The sequence below is a fragment of the Cervus canadensis genome, chromosome 10 (assembly GCF_019320065.1).
Source record: "Cervus canadensis isolate Bull #8, Minnesota chromosome 10, ASM1932006v1, whole genome shotgun sequence".
Taxonomy (NCBI): Eukaryota; Metazoa; Chordata; class Mammalia; order Artiodactyla; family Cervidae; genus Cervus; species Cervus canadensis.
Genome location: NC_057395.1, coordinates 77,732,059 through 77,755,216, shown reverse-complemented (window position 1 = coordinate 77,755,216; position 23,158 = coordinate 77,732,059). Strand labels below are relative to the sequence as shown.

General features: G+C 52.9%; 1 protein-coding gene across 3 annotated transcripts in view; it reads left to right on the top strand.

Moving 5' to 3' along the window:
• The window catches only part of ATP9A (ATPase phospholipid transporting 9A (putative)), a 122,374-nt gene that overhangs the window by 94,506 nt on the left and 4,710 nt on the right, over nt 1-23,158 (top strand). For all 3 annotated transcript variants that reach the window (XM_043478778.1, XM_043478777.1, XM_043478779.1), the window contains exons 16-27: nt 1,035-1,127; nt 2,229-2,312; nt 3,641-3,811; nt 6,767-6,865; nt 9,465-9,554; nt 9,634-9,778; nt 10,621-10,685; nt 13,296-13,451; nt 17,575-17,639; nt 18,956-19,064; nt 19,855-19,912; nt 21,994-22,197. In XM_043478778.1, the coding sequence (XP_043334713.1) occupies nt 1,035-1,127; nt 2,229-2,312; nt 3,641-3,811; nt 6,767-6,865; nt 9,465-9,554; nt 9,634-9,778; nt 10,621-10,685; nt 13,296-13,451; nt 17,575-17,639; nt 18,956-19,064; nt 19,855-19,912; nt 21,994-22,197 (1,339 nt within the window). The remainder of the gene's footprint in view (nt 1-1,034; nt 1,128-2,228; nt 2,313-3,640; nt 3,812-6,766; nt 6,866-9,464; nt 9,555-9,633; nt 9,779-10,620; nt 10,686-13,295; nt 13,452-17,574; nt 17,640-18,955; nt 19,065-19,854; nt 19,913-21,993; nt 22,198-23,158) is intronic.

Here is a 23,158-nt window from a genome sequence, read left to right as displayed (position 1 = left end):
AAGCAGTGCAACTGAAGGTCTTGAGGAGTTCCTGTCACTCCAACAGGAATAATAACACTGGGTCAGCAGTTTCTGTAGATGTTGGCCCTTTGCTTTCTGCTCTATGTAGAGTATCTCACTTAAGCCCCAACAAACCGTGTGGTAAGAGTTGTTAGGATCCTGGCTTTATAGAGGAGGAAAGTGAGGTCTAGAGAGGAGAGGTAGTTTGTCCAGGTGCACACAGCCAGGAGCTGGTGCTGGGTCTAAGCATTTGATGCCTGGGCTGCGATGTTACCCTCTCCCCAGAACATCTGGTCAGTGTGGACTGAGACTCTGTGTACCTTCTTCTCTAGCTGAGTCCTCGGCTCGAGGGCTGAGCCAAGGTCCAGCTGGACCTCAGCTAAGGTTCAGCTTTACCTGGATCATTGGTTCTCAGCTGAGGCGCTGTATCCTCCAGGGGATGTTGGTTCATATCTGGAGAGATTTTGGTTGTCATCATGGGGCCTGCTGCTGGTATCTAGCGGGTGGAGGCCCAGGGATGCTGCAGGAGATAGTGCAATGCACAGTCCAGCCTTCTCGTGTCAGAGAATTCTCCAGCCCCTACCTAATGTTAATATCACCAAGGCTGAGAAACCCTGACCTCGAGAATTATCTCACTTCCCAAACTCTTTCCGGTAGACCACCTTTCAGCCACACTGGCAGTGCTGTGTATCGATTTAAAACGGTCTTACAGTGTGGGAGTCCATTCCTGTTAGAACAGTGATAACTGCAAAAACAGAGTTCTTCTGTCCTTTTGGCATTGCTTTAGTCCTTTAATGATCTTCCAAGTGCTTTGAGTTTTCTTTTGTTTTCTGTGGCCTTTGCCCCAGAGTGAGCTCCCCCACCCCGCACCACCCGCCCCCTGTCTCGCTTTTCATCTCTGGCCAAGTGAGCAAACGCCGCGACATCTGCTGGGGAAGGACGGTGTGCGGCGCCTCTCACGGGCAGCGGGCACTGGTGCGGAAGGCGGGCTCCTCCTGCGTGTTCATTCTTCCCGCCCCCCGCCCCTTCTCTAGGATGAGTCAACTGGGGAGATCACCTTCTACATGAAGGGAGCGGACGTGGTCATGGCAGGCATCGTGCAGTACAATGACTGGCTGGAGGAAGAGGTGAGCACGACGCGGGACGCGGGAGCGGGGCCTGTTTCTGGGGCCTGTCCCCTGTGTGCAACGGGGAGGGGGTCCCTGTGTGCGTTTTCTGTGGTCGTGTAACAGGCCGCCCAATCGGCACTTCAGGCACAGCTCAGCCAGGCCCTCCGCTCAGATCTCGGGCCGGGGTCTCATCTGAAGGCTCGGCTGGGGCAGGACCCACTTCTGAGCTCACTTAGCGGTTGGGGGCGGGATTCAGCTCTGCAGTGGCCCCTGGATGGAGGCAGCCGCGCTCTTGGCCCTGTGGGTCTGTGCGTAGGCAGCATACACGTGGCCCTGGCTTTGTCAGAGGAGCAAGCCAGGGAACAGAGGTTAAACAGAAACCACCTTCTCTGAAACGACCTTCCTGCACTTTGCCACATTCTGTCTGTTGAGAACAAGGCCCTGGGTCCGTTGCATCCTCAGGGCAGGTGGTCATACAGGGATGTGGGTACCAGGAGGCGGGCATCGTGGGGCTCCGGCCCAGGCTGCCTTGTCCCGGGTTGTGATGTGGGAACTCGCCACAGCCTGGAGGGAAGGACCTGCCTGTGTCTCAGGCTGTTTCTGTGTCATCTCTCAGCTCCAGGTGAAGAAGTCACATTTTAAACTCAGTAATAAAAAATTCCTAGTTAGCAAGATAATAATCCCACATGCCAACAGGGGCCGGCCTTGCAGGTAACTCAGTTGACTGAGACAGGCCAGGATGTGTTTTCTGGCAGGGCCACACTGTGTGTGTTAAACATACTGGCAGCATACTGACAACTGTGTTTAATGGGAATAGCCGCCTTGCAGCGTCATTGACTGTGGTCATTTGGGAAAGTGCTTTTGTCAGAGGTTCAGTTTTTCCAATGAGGCAGAAATATCCAGATTTAAGTCAGACTGCATTGACTTAAATTTTGAACCCCTTTTAGAAGGTTTGCTCAGGGAGACGGCTTTAGGAAAAAGCAGTGTTGTGATTTGCCAGGGGTCCTCCCTGGACTGAAAAGGGGGTCCCATCGGCCTCAGCCTCCAGCCAGCCCCAGGGAGAGGTGGGGACTCGGAGCTCTTGGGACGGCTCTCCGCTGACCGGGGTCTGCATTTCAGTGTGGAAACATGGCCCGAGAGGGGCTCCGGGTGCTCGTGGTGGCGAAGAAGTCTCTAGCAGAGGAGCAGTATCAAGACTTCGAGGTAAGGGGTTCTGTGGCTTTTCTGCTGGCTTTGAGCCCCGCCCCCCTCACCATCTTCCCTCCCTTCCTTCTGCTCTGGCCCAGACCCATGTCACTTCTGAGCACACCAGGTTCTTCTCTGTGCCTAGAATGCTCCTCCCTTGTGGAACTCCGTGGCCCCCCTCCCTTGCTGCCTTTGGGTCTCAGCTCAAAGGCTTCTTCCTCCGAGAAGTCTTCCTGTCTCCTCATCTAAGGTAGTCCCACCCCATCCCTTCCCACTGTCACCCTGTTGAGCTTTCTTCATTTGCATTTATCAACAGCTATAATATGATAACTTTGTTTATGTGTGTATTTCAACGTTCTTTTTAATGTCTTCTTTTTGGAATAAAATCATCTTGAGAGCAAAGACTTTATTGGTCTGGCTTGCTCTTGTACCCCAGCACTTAGGGTCGTCATTGTAAATCTTCTAGGAAATATGAAATGAAACCTTCAAATTTGAAATGGTAAACTTTCTTGGGGCTCTGATTTTTTTTAAGCTGTAGAAAGTACTGGATGTGAACTAGGTCGCTGACTTTCATAGCCAAGGCTTCCAGTATCAATCTGTCTTGTCAATTGTCACCCTGCCCCATGGACTGTGTGCCCCTTGAGGGGGTCCTTGTGCTGCCTGTCCTGGCACAAAGCTGAATGACTGTATTTGTGCGTGCCTGGGAGGGAGGGAGAGCAGGCTGCAGAGAGAGGCTTCTGGGCTCTTGCTCTGCTCCACCCAGAGAAGCTGGGCTTCAGTCTGTCCCGTTCACACGCGTGAGTTCTCTGTGAAGTTTGATTTAACAGGAGTTCTAGCCCTGATGCATTCTGCCGTTTTCTCAACTTCAAAGGCATATGCTTTGAAATGACTGTATCCTTGCTAACCGTATAAAGAGGGGATAAACAGATGGGTTGGGTCAATAGTCTTTGGAAGTGGGACTTCATCTTTAGACAACCTGGTTCTTGGTTACAGCGTATGTTTATGGGGGAGAGCCTACTGCTTTTTGAGGTCTAGAGGTGTGCTCATCCTTGTGAAAACTCAGTCCAGTTGGGGCTGTTATTGCCTCTTCATGGAGGAAGACAGCTGAGGCTCTGAGAAGTTTAGTGACCTGCTAGGAGCTGCACAGCAGGTGAGCGCAGAACAGAGGGTGGGACTCTGGTCTCTCCACCTCCGGTGTCTGGATTGATGAACTTGGAAGGAGGCCGAAGATCTCAGTTTCACCACTTTGAGGTTCACCCAGGGGCTGGGGTCACTGCCCTGTATGGGCCCGGCCTGCCTTGCACCTCCCCACCGCACGGCGTGACCGTGTTCCCTGCTTGTCCCAGGCCCGCTATGTCCAGGCCAAGCTGAGCGTGCACGACCGCTCCCTGAAGGTGGCCACGGTGATCGAGAGCCTGGAGATGGAGATGGAGCTGCTGTGCCTGACGGGTGTGGAGGACCAGCTGCAGGCGGACGTGAGGCCCACCCTGGAGACGCTGAGGAACGCCGGCATCAAGGTACGGCCAGCCTGCCGCCTGGCAGCAGATTCTGGGCTCAGACGAGGGGTCTCTTCAGTGGAGGGTGAAAATTAGAGATGGGGCAGAGGGTGGGAGCAGTGACCGGGAGCACAGGGCGCCAGCTTCGGACGGCGACCTGAGGCGCTCGTCCTTCCTGCTCTGACAGCCCGCTTCCCTTGCGCTGGTGGCTGCCCCTTTGCGCGCTGGGTTCCGTGAAGGCAGGACCGGGCGCTTCACCTTGGCTCAGGACCACGGTGTCCTGCACGCCTGGAGTGTCTGTTACATCCTTGTTGAGTGGCCGGCTAGCCCTCTGTGTTATGGTCTAGGCGAATGAACGACCACCTGGCAGAGTGACCACCTGCCCCAGCAAACTCCCGTGTTTGCATTTTTGTCCTCGCCTGTTCGTGGGCCAAAAAGTTCATATCCAGTTGTTTAATCTGGAGAGGCCAGTAGAGGGCGTCTGGGGAGCAGGCTCCATCTCAGTGGACCCAAGAAAGGGATTAGCAAACTCATGGGTTAGAAAGTGAAAGTGTTAGTTGCTCAGTCCTGACCGACTCTTGTGACCCCATGGACTGTAGCCCGCCAGGCTCCCCTGTCCATGGAGTTCTCCAGGCAAGAATACTGGAGTGGGCTGCCATTCCCTGCTCCTGGGGATCTTCCCAGCCTAGGGATCGAACCTGGGTCTCCTGCACTGCAGGTAGATTCTTTACCATCTGAGCCACCAGGGAAGCCCTGTGGGTTAGAAGCTCCTGAAGATAACGTAGGTTAGCTACATTCCAGGGCCCCCGTCTGGCAGGAGTCCTTATGAGCAGGACGGTGTGAACAAGAGGGATGAGGCCTGCGGCATAAACCAGCTCCGGCCACCTTCTAGCCCACGGGGGCTCACACGTGTGTGGGCGTGTCTCATTGCACACCAGACTGTCACTTGTCTTTGGCCCACAGGCCTGGCTCATTGCAAGGAAATTGCCAGCGAGATCCCATTTCTGCACAAAGTCTGACGTCAGAGAGGCCCATTTCTGACGCCTTGGGGCCTGTCGTGTTTGTTCCTGCCAATTTCTAAAACCTCTCCTCTAGGAACCTGGGAGATTCCAAGTTTCTGCCGCTGGCTTTGTCCTGAGGTTTTTTCCCTCCTTAAAACCATTCTGTCCAAAAGCGATGTTTTATTCATTACATGTGTGCTGGACTTCTGCTGGTTTCCATCGTGAGAGGGGAGGGCGTGGAGTGTACAGTTAGGGGTCCGGCTAGCTTGTCATGAGGGTCTAACGTGTGGTCTTTCACAGGCCGGGAGGCGTTAGAACTTGGGAACTTCCACTTCCCTTCCCGGGTGCAGCCCCTCAGGCCGCGCGAGGTGGCTTCACATGCAGGCTCTCCTGCTGGAACCGCGGGCCTGGGACTGGAGCTTCCCCTCGGGGCCCCGCCTGTGTCCCGGCGTGGGGCACAGCCTCAGTGCGCTCAGGACTTTCCATGGTTTTCTGGAACTCTAGCCTTCTAGCTCCTGTCCCAGGGTTTGCTCTCTTACAAAGAACCCTGAAGACTGGCGCTGAACTGGGATCACATAAAACAATACTGTTATTTATTTTTAATTGGAGGATAATTGCTTTACAATATTGTGTTGGTTTCTGCCACACATCAGCATGAATCAGCCAGCGGTATACATATGCCCCCTCCCTCTTGAACAACAGCACTGTTTTTAAGACCAGGTGGGAGATGGAAGGAAAACATCACCATACCCTGGAGTCAAATCCAGAGGCAAGGGGCCCCCAGCAGGGCCTGGTGCCTTCATCCTGGCCATTTCACTGCCTGGGGGTTCAAATCCTGCCTCCCCACCGATGACTTCTGTGGTTCTTGACTGGTGGCCTGACTTCACAGCGCCTTTGTTTCCTGCCTCAAGGGTTTGTGAAGGGACAGCGCCCTGAGCACTTGGTTAAATGCACAGCGCTGAAGCGGTGCCTGGCACAGTGAAGAACCTTCACGGTCATTTTCTTCCCTGCTCTTCCCCTCGTGCCGAGGTGTCCCTGTCCCGTGACTCTTAAGGTGCCCCCACCCCACCACCCCTCCTGGGAGCAGAGAGAACAGAGAGTTAATGAGTGAACAAGCGGAGCAGGAAGCACATTGGTTTAGACTCTGCAGGTCTGGGTTCTGGGCCTGGTCGGGACAGGGGCCAGTTGTGTGACCTTGGGGATCTCACCCACCCTCTCTGAGCCCACAGCAGTGAGACGCAGAGTGTTCTGTTACAAGGTGACGCGGAGCCTGGCGTGTTCACTGTGGGCAGTTCACAGTTAGGGTGAAGCTCCCTGGGGCTTCCCTGTTGGAACCCTGTTGACGGTGAAGACTCTGCCTGCAATGCAGGAGACTCAGGTTTGACCCCTGGGTCAGGAAGATCCCCTGCAGAAGGGAATGGCTACCCACTCCAGTATTCTTGCCTGGAGAATCCCATGGACGGAGGAGCTTGGCGGGCTACAGTCCATGAGGTCGTGAAGAGTCAAACAGGACTGAGCAACTAAACACTTTCACTTTTAAGCCCCCTGAGATCACACAGGGGCATCTGACTCCGTAGAAAGACCCCATGTAACGTGACAAATCAGTGTTTCTTGTAGGACATGGACGTGTGATCCCCCATCCATACAGCCTTCACCTTTGTTGAGATTATTTATTGCTTTAAGAAAAATTCCCAGAAGGGGGATCAGGAGGGCAGAGGTGGGCTTCACGGTGTCTGCCAGAGCACGTGCCGTTTCCCGAAAGCGCTGCACCAGCTTTTGCTCCTCCCGCAGCGGGCGCACAGGGTCTTGAAGCCCTTGAACCAGGGCTTTCCCTGTGGTGCTTCGGGGACATTGTAAGCCTCGAGGTGGTTGGAGCTCATCGGTTCAGCATGACGTGTTTGGAAACGCAGCTGACGTGGGCGACAGGCCGGCTTGAAGGCTAACCGAGGGGACGTCCTCCCTGCGGTCATTTCAGGTTTGGATGCTGACGGGGGACAAGCTGGAGACAGCCACGTGCACGGCGAAGAACGCACACCTGGTGACCAGGAGCCAGGACGTCCACATCTTCCGGCCGGTAGAGTGTCCTCTGCCTCCGGGCGGGGGCAGGCGGGGGCGGGACACTGTGTTTTCCGGCCTGTAAAGGGTCCTCTGCCTTGGGGCAGGGGCAGGGCGGGGGCGGGACACTGTGTTTGCCCTGTAACCTCATAATCTCACGTGGGCCCCTCTAGGGAGAGGGGAAGGACGTTAACCACCGAGGGTGGGGGGAGCTCAGGGCACTGGTTTGGGTGGACTTACAGAATGGCCTGGGTGAGGCTGAAGGATTCCTTCTGGAGGTGGTGCAGAGGCTCCTGGTGACCACCCCGCGTTAACCCATGTCCTTGACCTGCGGGGGGCCGTGGTCCCTTGGAGAAGCTGACGGGATGCAGATAAGCTCATACACGTGAAACTGTGCAGATGAGTCTAGGGTTTCACTGAACCCTTGAAAGCCAAGTCCTCGGATAGGAGATAAATTCGAGATCACAGATACTGGCCTGTCTGCCTTTCTGAAGGAAACCACTGAGGAGCCTTTAGGAGGAGGCATGGTGGGTGGCAGAGGAGGACGCCCTGCCCTGGTGGAAGCCCTTGGCCAGACAGTGCAGGCAGGGGGAGCCGCTCCCGGGCGCGAAGCCGAGGACTGTGATCGGCTTTACTGGGTCGCGGGGCGAGAGCCACCGGGTCTCCTCTGGGGCCAGATATCATGGTCCTGCTTATCTGCCAGCAGAGCCAAACAGCTGGGGGTTCTCTAGATGTTCTGCGGCTCTCCCCCACAGCCACCCCTGCTGTTGGTCCATAGCACGTTGAAGCTTTAAGAAATCTGGCAGTTTCTGGAATAGCCCAACCAGCATCACGTAGAGGCAGATACAGTGGCTCCTCACTATCCATGGATTCCGCATTTGCAAGTCTGCCCACTCGTTAAGATTTATTTGTGACAAAAATCAGCACTCGAGCTGCTTCAGAGTTGTATGTGGACGTGCACAGTGGCGTCACCTGACGAGCAGCTTCCCAGCTGAGGTGGAGTCAGGCGACGCTCTGCCATCTCGTCTCAGCCCTCAGTAGATGCACGGGCCCTTCAGTCTGTTCATTGCCACCTGCAGTTTCACGGTTTAAGATGGTCCCCAGCGCAAAGCTGAGTACTGACCATGTCCCTGAGTGCAAGAAGGCTGTGCCGTACCTCCCAGAGATAGCTTCCTTCGGGTGTGAGTTACGGTCCTGTTGGCCATGAGTCTAGGGTTAATGAATCAACTATACCTATGTATATTACTAAAAAAAACTTTGAGGTATAGTTGATGTACAAAGTTATATGTTTCACATGTGCAACATAGTGGTTTATAGTTTTTTAAATGGCATATGGAGAAGGAAATGGCAACCCACTCCAGTATTCTTGCCTGGAGAATCTCATGGACAGAAGACTCTGGTGGTCCATGGGATCACAAAGAGTCGGACATGACTGAAGCAACTTGGCATGCACTACATTTATAATTATAAAGTATGGGCTAGATTCCCTGTGTTACACAGTAGAGCCTTGTAGCTTATTTATTTTATGCATAGTAGTTTGTATCTTTTAATCCTTTACCCCATCTTGCCCCTCCTCTTCCCTCTCTTCACTGGTCACAATGTGTTCTCTGTATCTGTCTCTTTATATTCATTAGTTTTATTTTTCAGATTCCACATATAAGTGACATCGTACAGTATTTATCTTTGACTTATTTCAGCAGTATATATTTTCAAAGATGTCTTTAAACTGAGACATGTAGAAAGCAAGCTTGTGTATTGACGAACGGACAAAAATATTGTGACCAGAGGCTTGCAAGAGCCTAGCCCTGTATCTTTCCCAGGAGCAGGGGTTCAGTAATCACGAACTGAGTGTTCACAGCGATTTTATAGAGCCTAACTGTTGCCCATAATGAGAACACACTGTATGTGCTAGGATTCAGGGGTGGCAGACTATGGCCTGTGTGCTGGTCACCTGTTTTTGTAAATAAAGTTTTATTTAAATGCAAGATCTGCCCATCTGTTTAGGATTATCTGTGGCTGCTCTGGCAGCGTAGCAGCAGAGTGGGGTAGTTGAGGCAGACTGTGTGGTCCACAGAGCATATCGTATTTAACATCTGATTCTTTATAGAAGAGCCAGCCACCCTGCTGGAAGCCTGGCTTCCGAGGCCTGCTCTGAAATGGACTGGCTTGTCTACGGCCATACCACCCTGAACGCGCCCGATCTCGTCTGAAATGGACTGGCTCTGCTCCTCTAGCCAGAACACACCGTGCCCTGCCTCTGTTTCCTTGCACCTGCAGTGGAGCCTGGAAGAGCCCTGTGGGAAATACAGAGGGTGGAAGTGTAGGAACAGCGCTTAGCACGGTGCTGGGCACAGATTGAAAGGACGCTGGCTTTTTGCTCTCCCCTTGATTACGTGGTCCCAGCCTTCCTGGGGGCAACGTGAGGGGACGGTTGGTGTGCAGACCCCCGTGATTCCCACAGCCACAGCAAACAGGGGCTGCTCTGGCTTGGGGGTCGGTGGCAGGGGAGGGTGGGGTTCTAGGCGGGGGACCTGGCCCTCACGGGGCTCCAGGAGGTCGCTGCTTGTTGTTCCCAGCGGCTCGGAGTGCAAGGCCTCCTTCACCGCCTTCCCTTCCAGGTGACCAACCGCGGCGAGGCACACCTGGAGCTGAACGCCTTCCGCAGGAAGCACGACTGCGCGCTGGTCATCTCCGGAGACTCCCTGGAGGTGGGCGTGGGGACCCCGGGAGCTGCCCTGGGGGCGGGGGGACCGTGGCCGACCCAGCCCCTCTCCCCGTCGCCGCCAGGTATGCCTCAAGTACTACGAATACGAGTTCATGGAGCTGGCCTGCCAGTGCCCAGCGGTGGTCTGCTGCCGCTGCGCGCCCACGCAGAAGGCCCAGATCGTGCGTCTGCTCCAGGAGCGCACCGGGAGGCTGACCTGCGCAGTAGGTAGGCCCGCGGCCGCGCCCGCGCACCTGCGGGGGGGCGGGCCCCACGGCTGCGCGTGACCCTGCAGGGGACGCCCGGTGACCTTCGGGGACTGGGCCCCAAGGCCGCACGCTGCAGGTTCCCAGGCCCCTTGACCCAGGCCATGACGTTTATACCCCTTCCCCCCTTTGGCCCTGTTTCTGTCGTCATAATTTTCAAACACTTCTCCCTGAGAGAGCGTCCAGGAGGACGCTGAGGGCGTCCAGGCCTTCCTCCTGGGTTTGTGCCTTCAGTAGTGACCCCAGCGCAGCAAAGCCCCGGCGTGAAGAAGACCACACTGCCGAGCGGGGTCTGGGTTCAGTCTGCCGGTTTTCCCTAGCTGGGGGTCCACGGGGGTCCTCGTTTCCCCATCTGGAGCCGGTCTGCTCATCGGTAGAATGGGAGAGGTCCCGAGGTTCCTTCGAGAGGTTTCAGAAGGGCGGTAGCCTTGCAAGGCGCCTGCTGCAATCACAGTAAGCCGGGCAGCATCTGTCATCGCTATTGATAACGGGACCCCCGCACTTCGGAGGCAGGGCCCGAGGGGCTGTAGACCCCCACGTGGTGTGGACACAGTCCCCTTGCTCAGTGACTCAGCGGCCAGGCCCCTCGGCCAGTCGCCGGGTCCCTCTGACTCTCAGCTCCTCTGCCTGTAAACAAAGCAGCTGATCCCGCAGCTTGTTGCAGAGAGACTGAGTGGGCAGAACAGAACAGAAACTTAGCCCGCGACGGGAGGCCGAGGTGGACCAGACTGTGAAGGAGCCGTGAACGGCGAGGTGGTTTCTCGCCTCTCCCCCCTTGCTGACCTTGCCCTCTGATCTGTGCAGGCGACGGTGGCAATGACGTCAGCATGATCCAGGAGTCAGACTGCGGCGTGGGCGTGGAGGGAAAGGTGAGCACGCATCGGGCACGCTGATTTCGCCCGGGGGTCCACATTAGGGTGTTAGGTAGTGGTCCTCAGGACGGCAGAGGGGAGCCACTCTGCTCCACCAGCTGGGCTTTCTCTTTCCCTCCGAGATGCAGCTTCAATGCTTCTGGAAATTCTCGATTAGAATTACAGAGCCTAAGGAACCAGGTATGGTAATTACTTGGTGTTACTGTGAAAGAGATCCGTGTCACCGTATCTTACAGACCAATGCTGAGTCTCTGCTTGCCCAGACCTAATCTCTTTTGAAGTGTCTTCCTGCACTCTTAGGGTGCAGCAACGTCCTCCAGCCCTCCCTGGCAGTGCTGTGAGTAACGCGTCAGTCACCGCACTGTGGACCGCCTCTCAGGGGTTATGGAGGAATGGGGCAGTGTTTGCCCCTCCCTAAAATGCTGTGGCAGCTGCAGGTTTTTAAAGGTTGTGTGTTACAGTCGTTTTTCTTTTTCCTTCCCTGTCAGCTGTGTGCCTTCCACTAATAGTTTGCCCTGCCCTCTGTCCTGTGTGACTTGAGATGACCGTAGGCCAGAAGGTTGGGCCCACATTTGTTAGCTCTGTGTTTGGAGTGAGAGTGTGGAGGCCTTGAATGAAGGCCAGAGATGTGCTCTCTGCATTTTGTCCCATGCATTCATGCATCTGGATTTTCCACCAATTTTTTTTCCTTTCCACCTTTTTCCCCTGGTTTTCTGGTTCTCATCCAGTTGACAGTTGCTTGAAGTTATAGAGCTAACTGATCCTTGAAGAAGATGTTAGGTCTAAAATCTGTATGATTCCTTTAATGCAGGTTGTAAGAAGCACAGTTGAGGTTAATAGATGGAATTCTTTACACAATGCTGTATAGTACGAGAACGTTTTCTCTTCTGTTAAAAATTATAGTCTGCTTCTTTAGTTTTTTGGAGTATAAAAGTGACAAGTGCTTACAGTAAAAAAGCCACAACAATGTAGAAATGGGTAAAATGCATTTTTTCTTTTAGACAGCTGCATCAAACTAGTAACACTGATTATTCTCCTAGAATTTTTGTCTGTGTGTTTACTACTTGTCATGGGAATGTATATAATTTATATGTACACACACAAATATACGTGGGATTCCTAGGTGGCTCAGTGGTGAAGAATCTGCTTGCCAAGCAGGAGACGCAGGTTCAATCCCTGGGTTAGGAAGAGCCCCTGGAGGAGGAAATGGCAACCCACTCCAGTGTTCTTGCCTGGAAAATGCCATGGACAGAGGAGCCGGGTGGGCTACAGTCCACGGGGTCGCAAAGAATCAGATATGACTTAGCGACTAAACAACAACAACATGTATACGTACACCTTACACACATATATATTGTTCTCATGTATAATTTAACATTTAAAACATTATACTATGTTTTTTTAAAATGAAACTTGCCTAAATCTGCTGTAGCTTAGATTTCTTTGTACATCAGTTTGTTGTTCTTAGATTTCTTTATACATCAGAACATGTAGATCCATCATTTTGTATATTTCCTCAAACTTTGTTTTGAAAAATGTAACTCCTTCAGAAGAGTCGAGCTAGAACAGTGAGCACCTGTTTACTCTTTGCTTTAATTTACCAGTTATTAGCGTTTGTCACGTTCTCCTCCCAGTTCCCTCTCCCTCTGAATCAGCTGAAAGTAAGTTGCAGATATGTTACCCCTCAGTGCTTCAGCCTGGATCTCTGTGTTTCTACATAAGGAAAATAGCATCAAAAAAAAGTGTAACATTGACACGATACTGTTATATAATATTCATGGTCTCATTTCTCCAGTGGGCCTCAAAATGTTTAAAAAAGAAATCTCCAGGAAGCAGTGAAGGCTCACACACTGCATTTGTTTGCATGTCATGTCTCTGCACTCTTCTCTAGTGGAGAATACTTCTCTCCGTCTGTTTTGTGGGAGAGGCGGTGTGTTTCAGGACACTCATTTTTGAAACATGCAGGGCAGTTGGAGAACCATCCCATGACGTCCGTGGGGCAGGTGGATTTGCTTATGGTTCTGTGTTTTGGTGTACGGCGTACATAAGAGGGGCTTGTGCCTCCCTGTTTCACCACGCCAGGAGGCCGTGACATCCGTCTGTCCCGTTGATAGCGTCTGCTGTGTACCTTTGAAAGAATCCCGTAATACGGCTGCGCTCTAAGTTATTTCCAGTTCTATGAATGTGCAAAGCTGTGTTTGGGAATGTTCAATTTGGTATCATTGGTAGCATCAGCCCCACCCCCCGATATGTTTAACTCTTAAGGGAGCTGAGTGCTCACAGCCTATCTTGGAATGATTCTTTGCTCCTGACTCCCATTATGGGTTGGGCCTAACCCCCAAGGCTTAATACTAGATCCATTTGACCTCCCAATTGTGACTATCTGTGCTTGGGAATGTTTTTTATTTAAATAAATTCCTCTCTTAAAATCACATTTAGACTCAGACCACCAACTGTGTGTAGCTGGAAGCCAAAAGAATTTCTCTATTGAAGTTCTTCAAAGATCCCCTTACCAGTGTCTTGCTTTTTCAATTAAAAAAAAAATATGTGTTTGCCTTGACCCGCCCCGTGCTTCTGATGGTGCCCGCTTTCGACGTCCGGTCCCAGGAGGGCAAGCAGGCTTCACTGGCCGCCGACTTCTCCATCACTCAGTTCCGGCACCTCGGCCGCCTGCTCATGGTGCATGGCCGCAACAGCTACAAGCGCTCAGCCGCCCTCAGCCAGTTCGTCATCCACAGGAGCCTCTGCATCAGCACCATGCAGGTGGGTGGGCGGGCGCAGCGGGGGCCGCTGTGCAGAGCGCCGGAGAAGCAGCAGGCCCCCTTTGGAACGGTTACCCCGCCGGGCCAGTTCCAGCCCGCCGCTCTGCACTGCCCCCGCCCCCCCAGCTCCGAAAGAGCTCCGAGCGCCTGCCTGGAGCCCTCCTGTGTGGGGGCCGAGGCTATGCTTGCCCTGCAGAGCCTCAGCGGTGGGGCCTGGCCAGGCACGAGATGGACAGAGGTGTAGGTGACCTGGGTTCGTGCATCGGGATGAGTTGCCAGAGGGAAGGATGCAGAGGTAAACACCAAATGAACACTCCAGCTCGGAGTTTTCCGCATGCAGAATCAAGGACCTACAGAGAGCAGCCATCAGTGAACAGTGTGTTTTTTTGAGAGCATCCTGTACCGTGGGTTGAGTGTTCACAATGCAGGGGCTCTTGCAGTCTTCCCTGTGGTCTGTGCCCATTCTACAGATGGGGAGGCTGAGCCTCAGTGAGGGCGAGAAATTGGTACCGTATCCCTCAGGGATTTAGTCTACCTGGGCAGGGGGCCTTGGTACCTGCCCTGTTAGTCCCGGGACCCCCCTGCCCTCCATTGTGGGGGGTGGGTGTTGCCTCCACCGAAGGGGGCGCTTAGTGAGGGCGGTGCAGCCAGGGCATCTCAGCTCTGCCTCCAGCGCAGCCCGGCTGGGAGTCCCGTGTGCCCATCCCAGTCAGTCCTCGGGGAGCTGAAAGAGTCGGATATCCTCAGTCGTTTCCGACTCTTTGTGACCCTGTGGACTGTAGCCCATCAGGCTCCTCTGTCCGTGAAGTTCTCCAGGCTAGAATACTGTCCTGGGTTGCCATTTCTTACTCCAGGGGATCTTCCTGACCCACGGGTCAGACCCAGGGAGTAACATCTTGCTTTTTCACAGAGGATTCTAGAATGTATAAGGTATCTTCCCATCTTCTGTCTCCCCAGCTCCTTCATAGTCTGTCCTCAGGCCGCGGCAGTGAAGTCGTATTAGGGAGGAGGCCCAAAGCGGGAAAACATTTTGGGTCTTGAACATCTATTGGCTGATTTTCTCCTTGGGCATTTAGGTAAAAAAGAACCCCAGTTAAATGGTGAGAACTTAGGGATGGTACATCTTGGAACCCGTATCCCCAGGTGTCTCTTGAGACCTTGAGCAAGTCACATTACCACTCTGGGATTCAGTCTTTCCACCTGTCAAGGGGGCATCACTCTGTTCAAGGGTCTTGGCTCTTGCCCCGCAGAGAGGGCTACTTTGAGAAGCAGAGAGTTTTATTAAGGCATCAAGTGCTGAAGGCATCCTTACCATCATTAATAAAAGCAAAACAGGCTAATGTGTAAACCTAAGGTGAGGTTTTATCCTTTTACTTTTTTTATTGTGGTAAAAGTCACATAATATAAAACCTTATTTTAACCACATTTAACTGCACACATTAGTGGCGCTGAGTACAACATTCTCACAGTTGTGCAATTCTCATTATCATCCATCTCCTGAACTGCTCACTTTTCTAAACTGAAACTCTGCCCGTTAAACACCAGCTCCCCATTCCTCCTCCCAGCCCCTGGAATCTCCCCGTGCACTTTCTGACTCTCTGAATTTGACTGTTCTCGGTTAAGGTGGTGTTTTAAGGTGGGAAAGGTGTTTAATCATATGCAAAAGACACCCTCCTTCAGGCTCGAGTGGTGCTGCCTGATGTACAGGAGAATCCACCCTCCACTGGCTTGTCTGTGCCTTTGCGGGGGAGGGCTGGGGGTGGTTATATTTTCAATATCTATTGCACTTATGAGTGAAGGAGCTTTAAAGTGATTTTCATCAGCACGATCAAAACGCTAACAGCTGCTGTGGTTCATCAGACCACATCTGTACTTTTATTTTATGTAAGCTCATCAGTTGGACTGGATAATGTCATGGTTTTAATCACTGGGAGATTAATCAGCTCATTCCCGGGCAAACACACACAGGCTGGCCTGGATGAATTTACTTCTGTAATGCCCGTATGTTACCATAAACATGGATTCAGAGAAAAACAGTTCTAGCGTGAGGAATTGTTCTTTGTGCTATCGAGGGAAAAACAAACAAACCATCCCCCCCTCCCCTCAGTAAAAAACCCGCTCAACCCTGTCCACTGTGCTGAAAGTAACTGGCTAAGAGAGAGTCCCGTTAGAATGGCACTTTGACAGTGGCCTATGAGATAGATGAAGATAGAGCATTTATTTTCCCCAGTGCTGTTTCCAAGGTGAAGGTGTCGTGGTCAGTCTGGCCCATTTAGAGGAAGAGGCTCCTGACTGATTTGCAAAACTGAGCACCAGGATTCTTGACCCGTTTCTAATCCTTTCTGGGCAGCAGCCTGTGTGAGAAGTCATCTGAAAAGAGGCTTTGACCTTTCAATTCCAAAGTCACAGCCAGGGCAGAGCCAGGCTGCCCGTGACCACGGCCCTTGGTGTCACCTGCATCCTGACCTCTGTACCAAGCCAAGGCCCACGACGGTGATGAGGGGGAGAGGGCTCTGATTCCACACTCTTTCTAGCCACTAGCCTGGCCCAGCCTTTTCTTCCATTTGTTGTTCAGCCGCTCAGTCGTGTCTGACTCTTTGCGACCCCATGGACTGCAGCACGCAAGACTTCCTTTTCCTTCACTGTCTCCTGGAGCTTGCTCAAACTCATGTCCATCGAGTCGGTGATGCCATCCAACCATCTCATCCTCTGTCGTCCCCTTCTCCTTCTGCTCTCAATCTTTCCCGGCATCAGGGTCTTCTCCAGTGAGTCATCTCTTCGCATCAGATGGCCAAAGTACTGGAGCTTCAATGTCAGCATCAGTCCTTCCAGTGAATATTCAGGGTCGATTTCCTTTAGGATGGACTGGTTGGATCTCCTTGCTGTCCAGGGGTCTCTCAAGAGTCTTCTTCAGCACCACATTTCAAAAGCATCAATTCTTTGGCACTCAGCCTTCTTTATGGTCCAATTCTCACATCTCTGCATGACTACTGGAAAAACCATAGCTTTGATTAGACGGACCTTTGTCAGCAAAGTAATGTCTCTGCTTTTTAATAGGCTGTCTGGGTTTGTCATAGCTTTTCTTCCAAGAAGCAAGCGTCTTTTAATGTCATGGCTGCAGTCACTGTCTGCAGTGATTTTCTTCCATGTTCAGTTTTTTTTTTTTTTTTCATGTTCAGTTTTTAAAATCCTTCAGGCAACAGCTGTCCCTGGCCTCTGGTAGGTTTTATACTAATTAGCTTAGAGGTCACTTTGCTTCTGTTGAGGTCAGTAGATGTTCAGAGAAGGAGTAACAGAGCATCAAGCCTGGTTTTATCTCCCCAGCCAATTTTTCACTACTCATATTTTCCTAATCTGGAAGCAGACGTTACAGTAGGGGTTGGTAAATATCTTTATTGCTTTTGTCTGATTGCAAAAGTGGTAGGTTTTGGACTCTGTAAAAATTTTGAAGCAAAGTAGAACATGTAATGTGAGACATGAAGCCTTCTCTGCGATCCCACCCTCCAGGGTAACTGGTACATACCCTTAGGGTGGAGGATCTTTTTTTGTGTCTGTTTCCATGCATATGCCAACTTGTTCATCAGTTGTGCACCTGGAGAGCAGGTGATTTTGAGCCGTTGGGTGTGTGGGCTCTGGAGACAGAACAGGGCTTGAACCCTTGCAGGGCCATTTATCTGCTCACTCTGCCCTTCTATGATGTAGGGGATATTAGGACTTGATCTCATGGGTGGTTGTGGAGATTCACTGAGATCAGATAATAAGGTATTCCCAGGTCCGGCTTGTGTGTAAGTTAATAAATGTTTAGAGGAGCTGAGAGTGGACCCTGGAGCTAAACCCTCTGACGTGACTCCTGGCTCTGTCCCTTATGAGCTGTGCTGTCTCGGGTAAGTCACCGAAACTCTCTGTGCCTTACTTCCCTCATCTGTAGAGTGGGTACGATGGTAACAACACCTGCTCTGTAGGGTTGCTGTAGGAATTAAATGAGCTAATATACTTAAAGCACTGTAATGGGCAGGTGTGAAATTAGCACTCTGTGAGTGACACTGTCTTTATGATACAGACATGAGGGCTTTGGTAATGTTTTTGGTATGTTTTGGTGACATCCTTTTTTCTCCTTGGCACAGGCTGTCTTTTCGTCCGTGTTTTACTTCGCCTCCGTCCCCCTCTATCAAGGATTCCTCATCATTGGGTAAGGAAGTCCAGGCAAAGTGTTAATTTTTAATGAGCCACCCCTAAAACGCCACAGAAGAAGGAAGAAGTGTTGTGTTAAAGACGCCTCAGTCCCCAGGTCAAGGCTGGTCTGGCAGTTTGGTTTAGAGCCTTCTTTAATCAATATGGCTTTGAACTGATAAGCTCGTAACCAGACTACAGGGGTAGAGTCTAGTCTGTTTGTGGTCCCTCTGTACCTGATGCTTGAACACTGCTTGCAGCAAGAGCCTGAGGTTATCAGATAATTGGCAACCAGGCAAAACTGAAGTCCCCGAGGGGTCTTAGGAAAAACGGAATGAGGGGAGCAGGAAAGGACCCTTCTTGCCATGGCCGCCTGCAGCGACCGCCTGCGGGCGAGTCTCTGAGGCTGCCGGAGCCTAGCCCTCTTGGGGGTACGTAGCCTTGGTAGAGCTTGTGCCGTGACCTGGGACGCTGTGCCATCACGTCCACCCCTGTTCCCGACCTGGAATTTGTGACGTTCCTTGTGACCTTTTCAGAGGATGTGCTAGTCTCTGAGTTACCTGGGGAGGTGGAGTCTGGTTTCCACACGCCCCAGGTAGATGCTGGTAGGGCCCCTGGTTACCAAGGCGGGAGGCCCAGAGGGGCCGGCTGATCCCAGGGCCGTCTTACAAAGTACTCTTGTGCCGTTCAGCCTGAGAGCCGGCCCTGGGGTCCTGCCTGCTTCTCACTGGGGAGAGCGGCCTGCCCTTTGTCAGGCCCTGGAACCGTGGCAGAATGTGCCAGAACAGAGGCAGGGCTTTACGCTGCACGTGCCTCCCCGGGACCTGGTCCCCCTTCCCCCTTGGGGGACGTTCATCTGCTCGCGTCCCCCTCACCTGCGCGGCTCTGGCCACGGGGGCCACCTCGCTGCTCTTCACACGGGACAGACAGACTTCCACCCCGGGCCTCTGCACTCGCTGTGCCTGCCCGGGAGGCTGCTCCCTGGAACCCGGCACGGCCACCCCGTCCTCTCGTGGGTGTCTCATCCCGTCCACCTGCTCTGCAGTCGCACCGTCTGAGCCCGCGTCTTGGTCCCTCTTCCCGGTTGTGTTTCCCTCCTCAGCACCTTACCTCCCACACCCAGCACGGTTTTCTGAGTTTGTTTTTTGACTCCCAGCACGGGAGCTCTGGGAAGGTGGGCGATTTTGCCTGCTTTTCGTCTTGAATGTCCAGGGCTTCGCACTGGCCCTGGAGTGCTCCGGGCGCTCTGTGCGTGGTTGTTGAGCGAAGTGGTGGGAGCTGCCTGCAGAGGCGGGGGCTGGCCGGCTCTTCGCTGAGGGGCATCTCTTCTCACAGGTACTCCACCGTCTACACCATGTTCCCCGTCTTCTCTCTGGTCCTGGACAAGGACGTCGAGTCAGAAGTGGCTATGCTGTACCCCGAGCTCTACAAAGACCTGCTTAAGGTTCCAGCCCCGGCCAGCTTCCTCCTCCAGCCCCGTTCCCGCCTCCCTTCCCACCCTCCCCGCTGCTGCTTTAAATGATAAGTTAGCATGTATCTAATGTGGCATGTTTGCCTTAGATGGGCAGATGCTTTCTGACTTAACCCACAAAGCTATTCTATGGCTGTGGTCACGTCTTTATTTTTATGATACAGTCCCTAGACCGTTTCTCACCCCGTCAGCAGAAGGTATTATGTAGACTCTACTCAAATCGTCTGAAGACCTCACCTTTCTGCTGCTTTTGACATGTTTCACACGGACGCTGCATGTCTGATGTGAACACCCTTGAACTGATGGCTTTCTTACTTTGAGAGGAAGGTGTGGGGGCTTGCCATCTTTCTTAAACTATTCTATGCACACGCAAAGACTGTTAAACCGTAACACTGATAACGTCAATAGAAAACAAACCCCCGCATACCTTTTTTACAAGCCCCTGACAGTTCTGTTCTGTAGCTGCTCCTTGTGCCTCTGGAAATGCTCTTATGTACCCTCCAGAAAAATCTGTGTGTGTGTGTGTAATGGCATTTTTTTTTTTTTTTGTCCTCAAGGAATTTTTAATAAGGAGCAGCTTTATTTCATCTAAAATCACTTCTCTTTTAAAAAAACGTCATTTCTCTAATGTATTTCGATGGAGTCACTGTTGCGATGAAAACGGGCAAATTGTCTTGTCTGGCTGGTGGAGGGGCGTCTGAAGGCAGCCGGCACCCTGGCCGAGCCCCACCCGGTGACGCGCTCTGTCTCCTCTCTCGTTCAGGGACGGCCACTGTCTTACAAGACGTTCTTGATATGGGTTTTGATCAGCATCTATCAAGGTAAGGATGGGCGAAACTGCCTGTTGTCTTGTGCTCTGGCCTTGGCCTGAGGGTCAAATTTCCTGTGCTGTTGTCTGTAGAACATGAAGAGAAACAGTAGAATCTTGAGACAGCAGTCAGGAGTGTGGCATTGTGCCCCCAAAGCCCCCTCTGCAAGCCCCGAGGACTTCATCGTGGGGCCCAGAGTCACACGTGAACTGAGACAAAATCAGAGAAAGTGTTAGACGCTCAGTCGTGTCCCACTCTTTGTGACCCCATGGTCTGTAGCCCGCCAGGCTCCTCTTTCCATGGGGTTTTCCAGGCAGGAACACTGGAGTGGGCAGCCATTCCCTTTTCCTGGGGATCTTCCCCACCAAGAGATTGAACCTGGGTCTTCTGCATTGCAGGCAGATTCTTGACCAGCCTGAACCCCCGGGAGGCCCAGAGAAAAATGTAACTAATCAAAGCTTGCTGGGGTGTTGGAGTCATTGTAACAAAAGAAATGCTTGCTTTCGGGGATGTCCTGATACATTTTCTGAGGTCCAGCTCTAGTTTTTGAACAAGGTATTTACTTCCGCAGCCTCCAGAGAGGGTCCCTCAGACCGTAGAGGCTTTGTAAGAGGATTCACTGGAATATGGAAAGGAAATATCAAGCCCTCTTTGTATATACTTTTTCCTCACTCTGTTTATAATTTCTCTTTATTGGTGGTGTGTTTTATAATGTATCTGATACATTTGTGCAGTGGGCCTGCTTGCTCTGTCTGCACAGGTCCACATGGGTCTTTCACAAATACACATCGTCCAGTAGGGATCCGTGCTTAATGATTTTTACTGATGAGATGATGTGTAGTTAAAAAGTGTAGAGACCATTGCATTTGTTGGTGGGAGGCTACACTGTCATTAGAACAGTTTGAAGGGGTCTTTTTGAGAGGTGTAGCAAAGTGACGTGTGTGTATCCAGGGGAAGATAGCGAAGCCTATGTGAAAGTTCATAATGAGAAGCCATGGCGCTTTCCTGCAGCCTCCCCCACCCCCAGCTCCGTTGGGGTAGACTCACCTGGGTTTCGGGGCTTCACAGTCTCCGGGCCCTGCTCTTACGCAGTAATCTCACATAGCTAGTGTGTGTGTTCAACACGAGACGTCGTCCGGTCAGTTCCAGCAATTCTGGATGAAGACGTACTTAGCTGGACTCCCTCCCCCACTTGCTTTCTCTTCTCAGCATGAGTGCCAGGACTTTTCCAGTGTCTCTTAGAGGCCTCTTGTCCTTTTGTGTGTGTTTGCGGGGGGGGGGTGTGGTGGTGGAAGGTAGAGCAGACGAGAGGCGCCACTCGCTGTCGGAGCCCTGCTGACGGCCCAGCTCAACAGTGCTCAGCACATTCGCGGTGTTGGGGAACCAGTCTCCAGGACGCTCTCAGCTTTGCGAACGAAAACTGTATCTGTCCAACAGCCCACACCTCTCTCCCTTCCTCCCAGCAGCTCCTTGGTAATCACTGTTCTGCTCGTGTCTCCGAACACGACTGCTTCAGAGCCCTGGTAGAACAGGGATCCCACACTGTGTGTTATTTAGTGGCTGGCCACGCCTGTCATTTCAAATCAAATACAAAACCCTCTGTCTCTTGTTCCTCCCAATCCAGACAGTTACTGTTGTCTTCTGCCTCTTTTCCTTTCTTTCCTATCTATCTTTCCCTCTCTCTCCCGGTGATCAACTCTCAATTATATTTAAGTCAAAAGGAGTATAGCAAAATTAGGGACTTCCCTGGCTGTCCAGTGGTTAAAACTGATGCTTCCAGTGGGTGTGGGTGTGATCCCTGGTTGGGCAACTTAGATCCCACACGCTGCCCAGCGTGGCCAAAAAATCTAAAAGAAAAAAAAGAAAGGAACGTAGGAAAACTGGGATCTGCTGCCTCTCTTTCAAATATCCATGAAGGCCCTCTCATTACCCTCCTTGACCAAATGGTGCCTTTCATGTCTAAATGGAGAGGAGAGGGGTCAGACATGGGTGGGCAGGCTGTGTCCGGGGTGGGGAAGGTGGGCATGGGGCCCAGCAGGGGGCTGCGGGGGCGGCATGAGCCCCTCCCCACGTGGACCACCCCCCCCCCCCAGGGAGCACCATCATGTACGGGGCGCTGCTGCTGTTCGAGTCGGAATTCGTGCACATCGTGGCGATCTCCTTCACATCGCTCATCCTCACGGAGCTGCTCATGGTGGCCCTGACCATCCAGACCTGGCACTGGCTGATGACGGTGGCCGAGCTGCTCAGCCTGGCCTGCTACATCGCCTCCCTGGTGTTCCTCCACGAGTTCATCGGTAAGAGCCCCACCCGCCCCCGACGCGCACGCACATTTAGAGCCTGCCCGTCGGGTCCAGGGGCCTCAGCATGGGAAGGGAGGCGGGCCCCTCAGCACGTGAGGCCTGGGCCCGCTGTCCAGCAGGCCTCCGCACTCGGCAGCCCTCCTTGTCTCATGGGCACCCCACGGGGCACGGGACCGTTGACAGCTGGCCAGCCTCTTGGAACTGAAGCTGGTGGGCTGGTCTCAGTGCCGAGTGTGGTCTTTAAACCACGCCCCGTGCCCGCTGGCTTAGCAGGGGATTTGTTTAATGCGAGGACCTGGTGGGCTTTCTCCAGGGAGCTGGTCACCGTGCTGGGCCCCGTGGAGCTGCCGGGGTGGGGAGCCGAGTCAGGCTTGCCACAGAGGAGGTGACAGCAGGACTTGACACTGCCGTTGGCTCTGGAAGCACTGCCCTGTTGCATCCTGCCTCTTCATCAGCAAACTGCTCCTCAAAAAGATTTTGATAAAGCGGCATTCCCGTGGAAAGTGAAGTCTTAGGACAGTTGCACACTTGTTTGGAAAGCCTCCGTGAATGGGTTTTGTGAGCACCTACATGTGTATTTCAATGGCTTGACTCCGGGGAGTCACAGAGGCTTGCCAGACAAGCCTGCCCTCAGGAGCTTCAGTCATTGCTTTAGACGTGGACCTGCCCTGAGACTGGGCAAGCGGCCCATGGGCGGGGCCTTCGGCCTGGCCCTTAGTAGGGGCTTACTCAGTGCCCACTGCATTCCCCCAGCTTCTGCTCAAGAGGCAGGGGAGATGCTCCCAGTTCTGCTGGTACTCACTAGCTGTCATTCCTCTCTTGCGAAAGCCACCTAACCGTAGGGATGACTCTCCTGCGGCCAGGAGGGGATCTCACGCCAGCCCCCCCCGCCCCCAAGGTCATGCTCTTCCTGAGCACGGGTCTCCACCCCCTTGTTCCTCCCTCTGACCTGGCT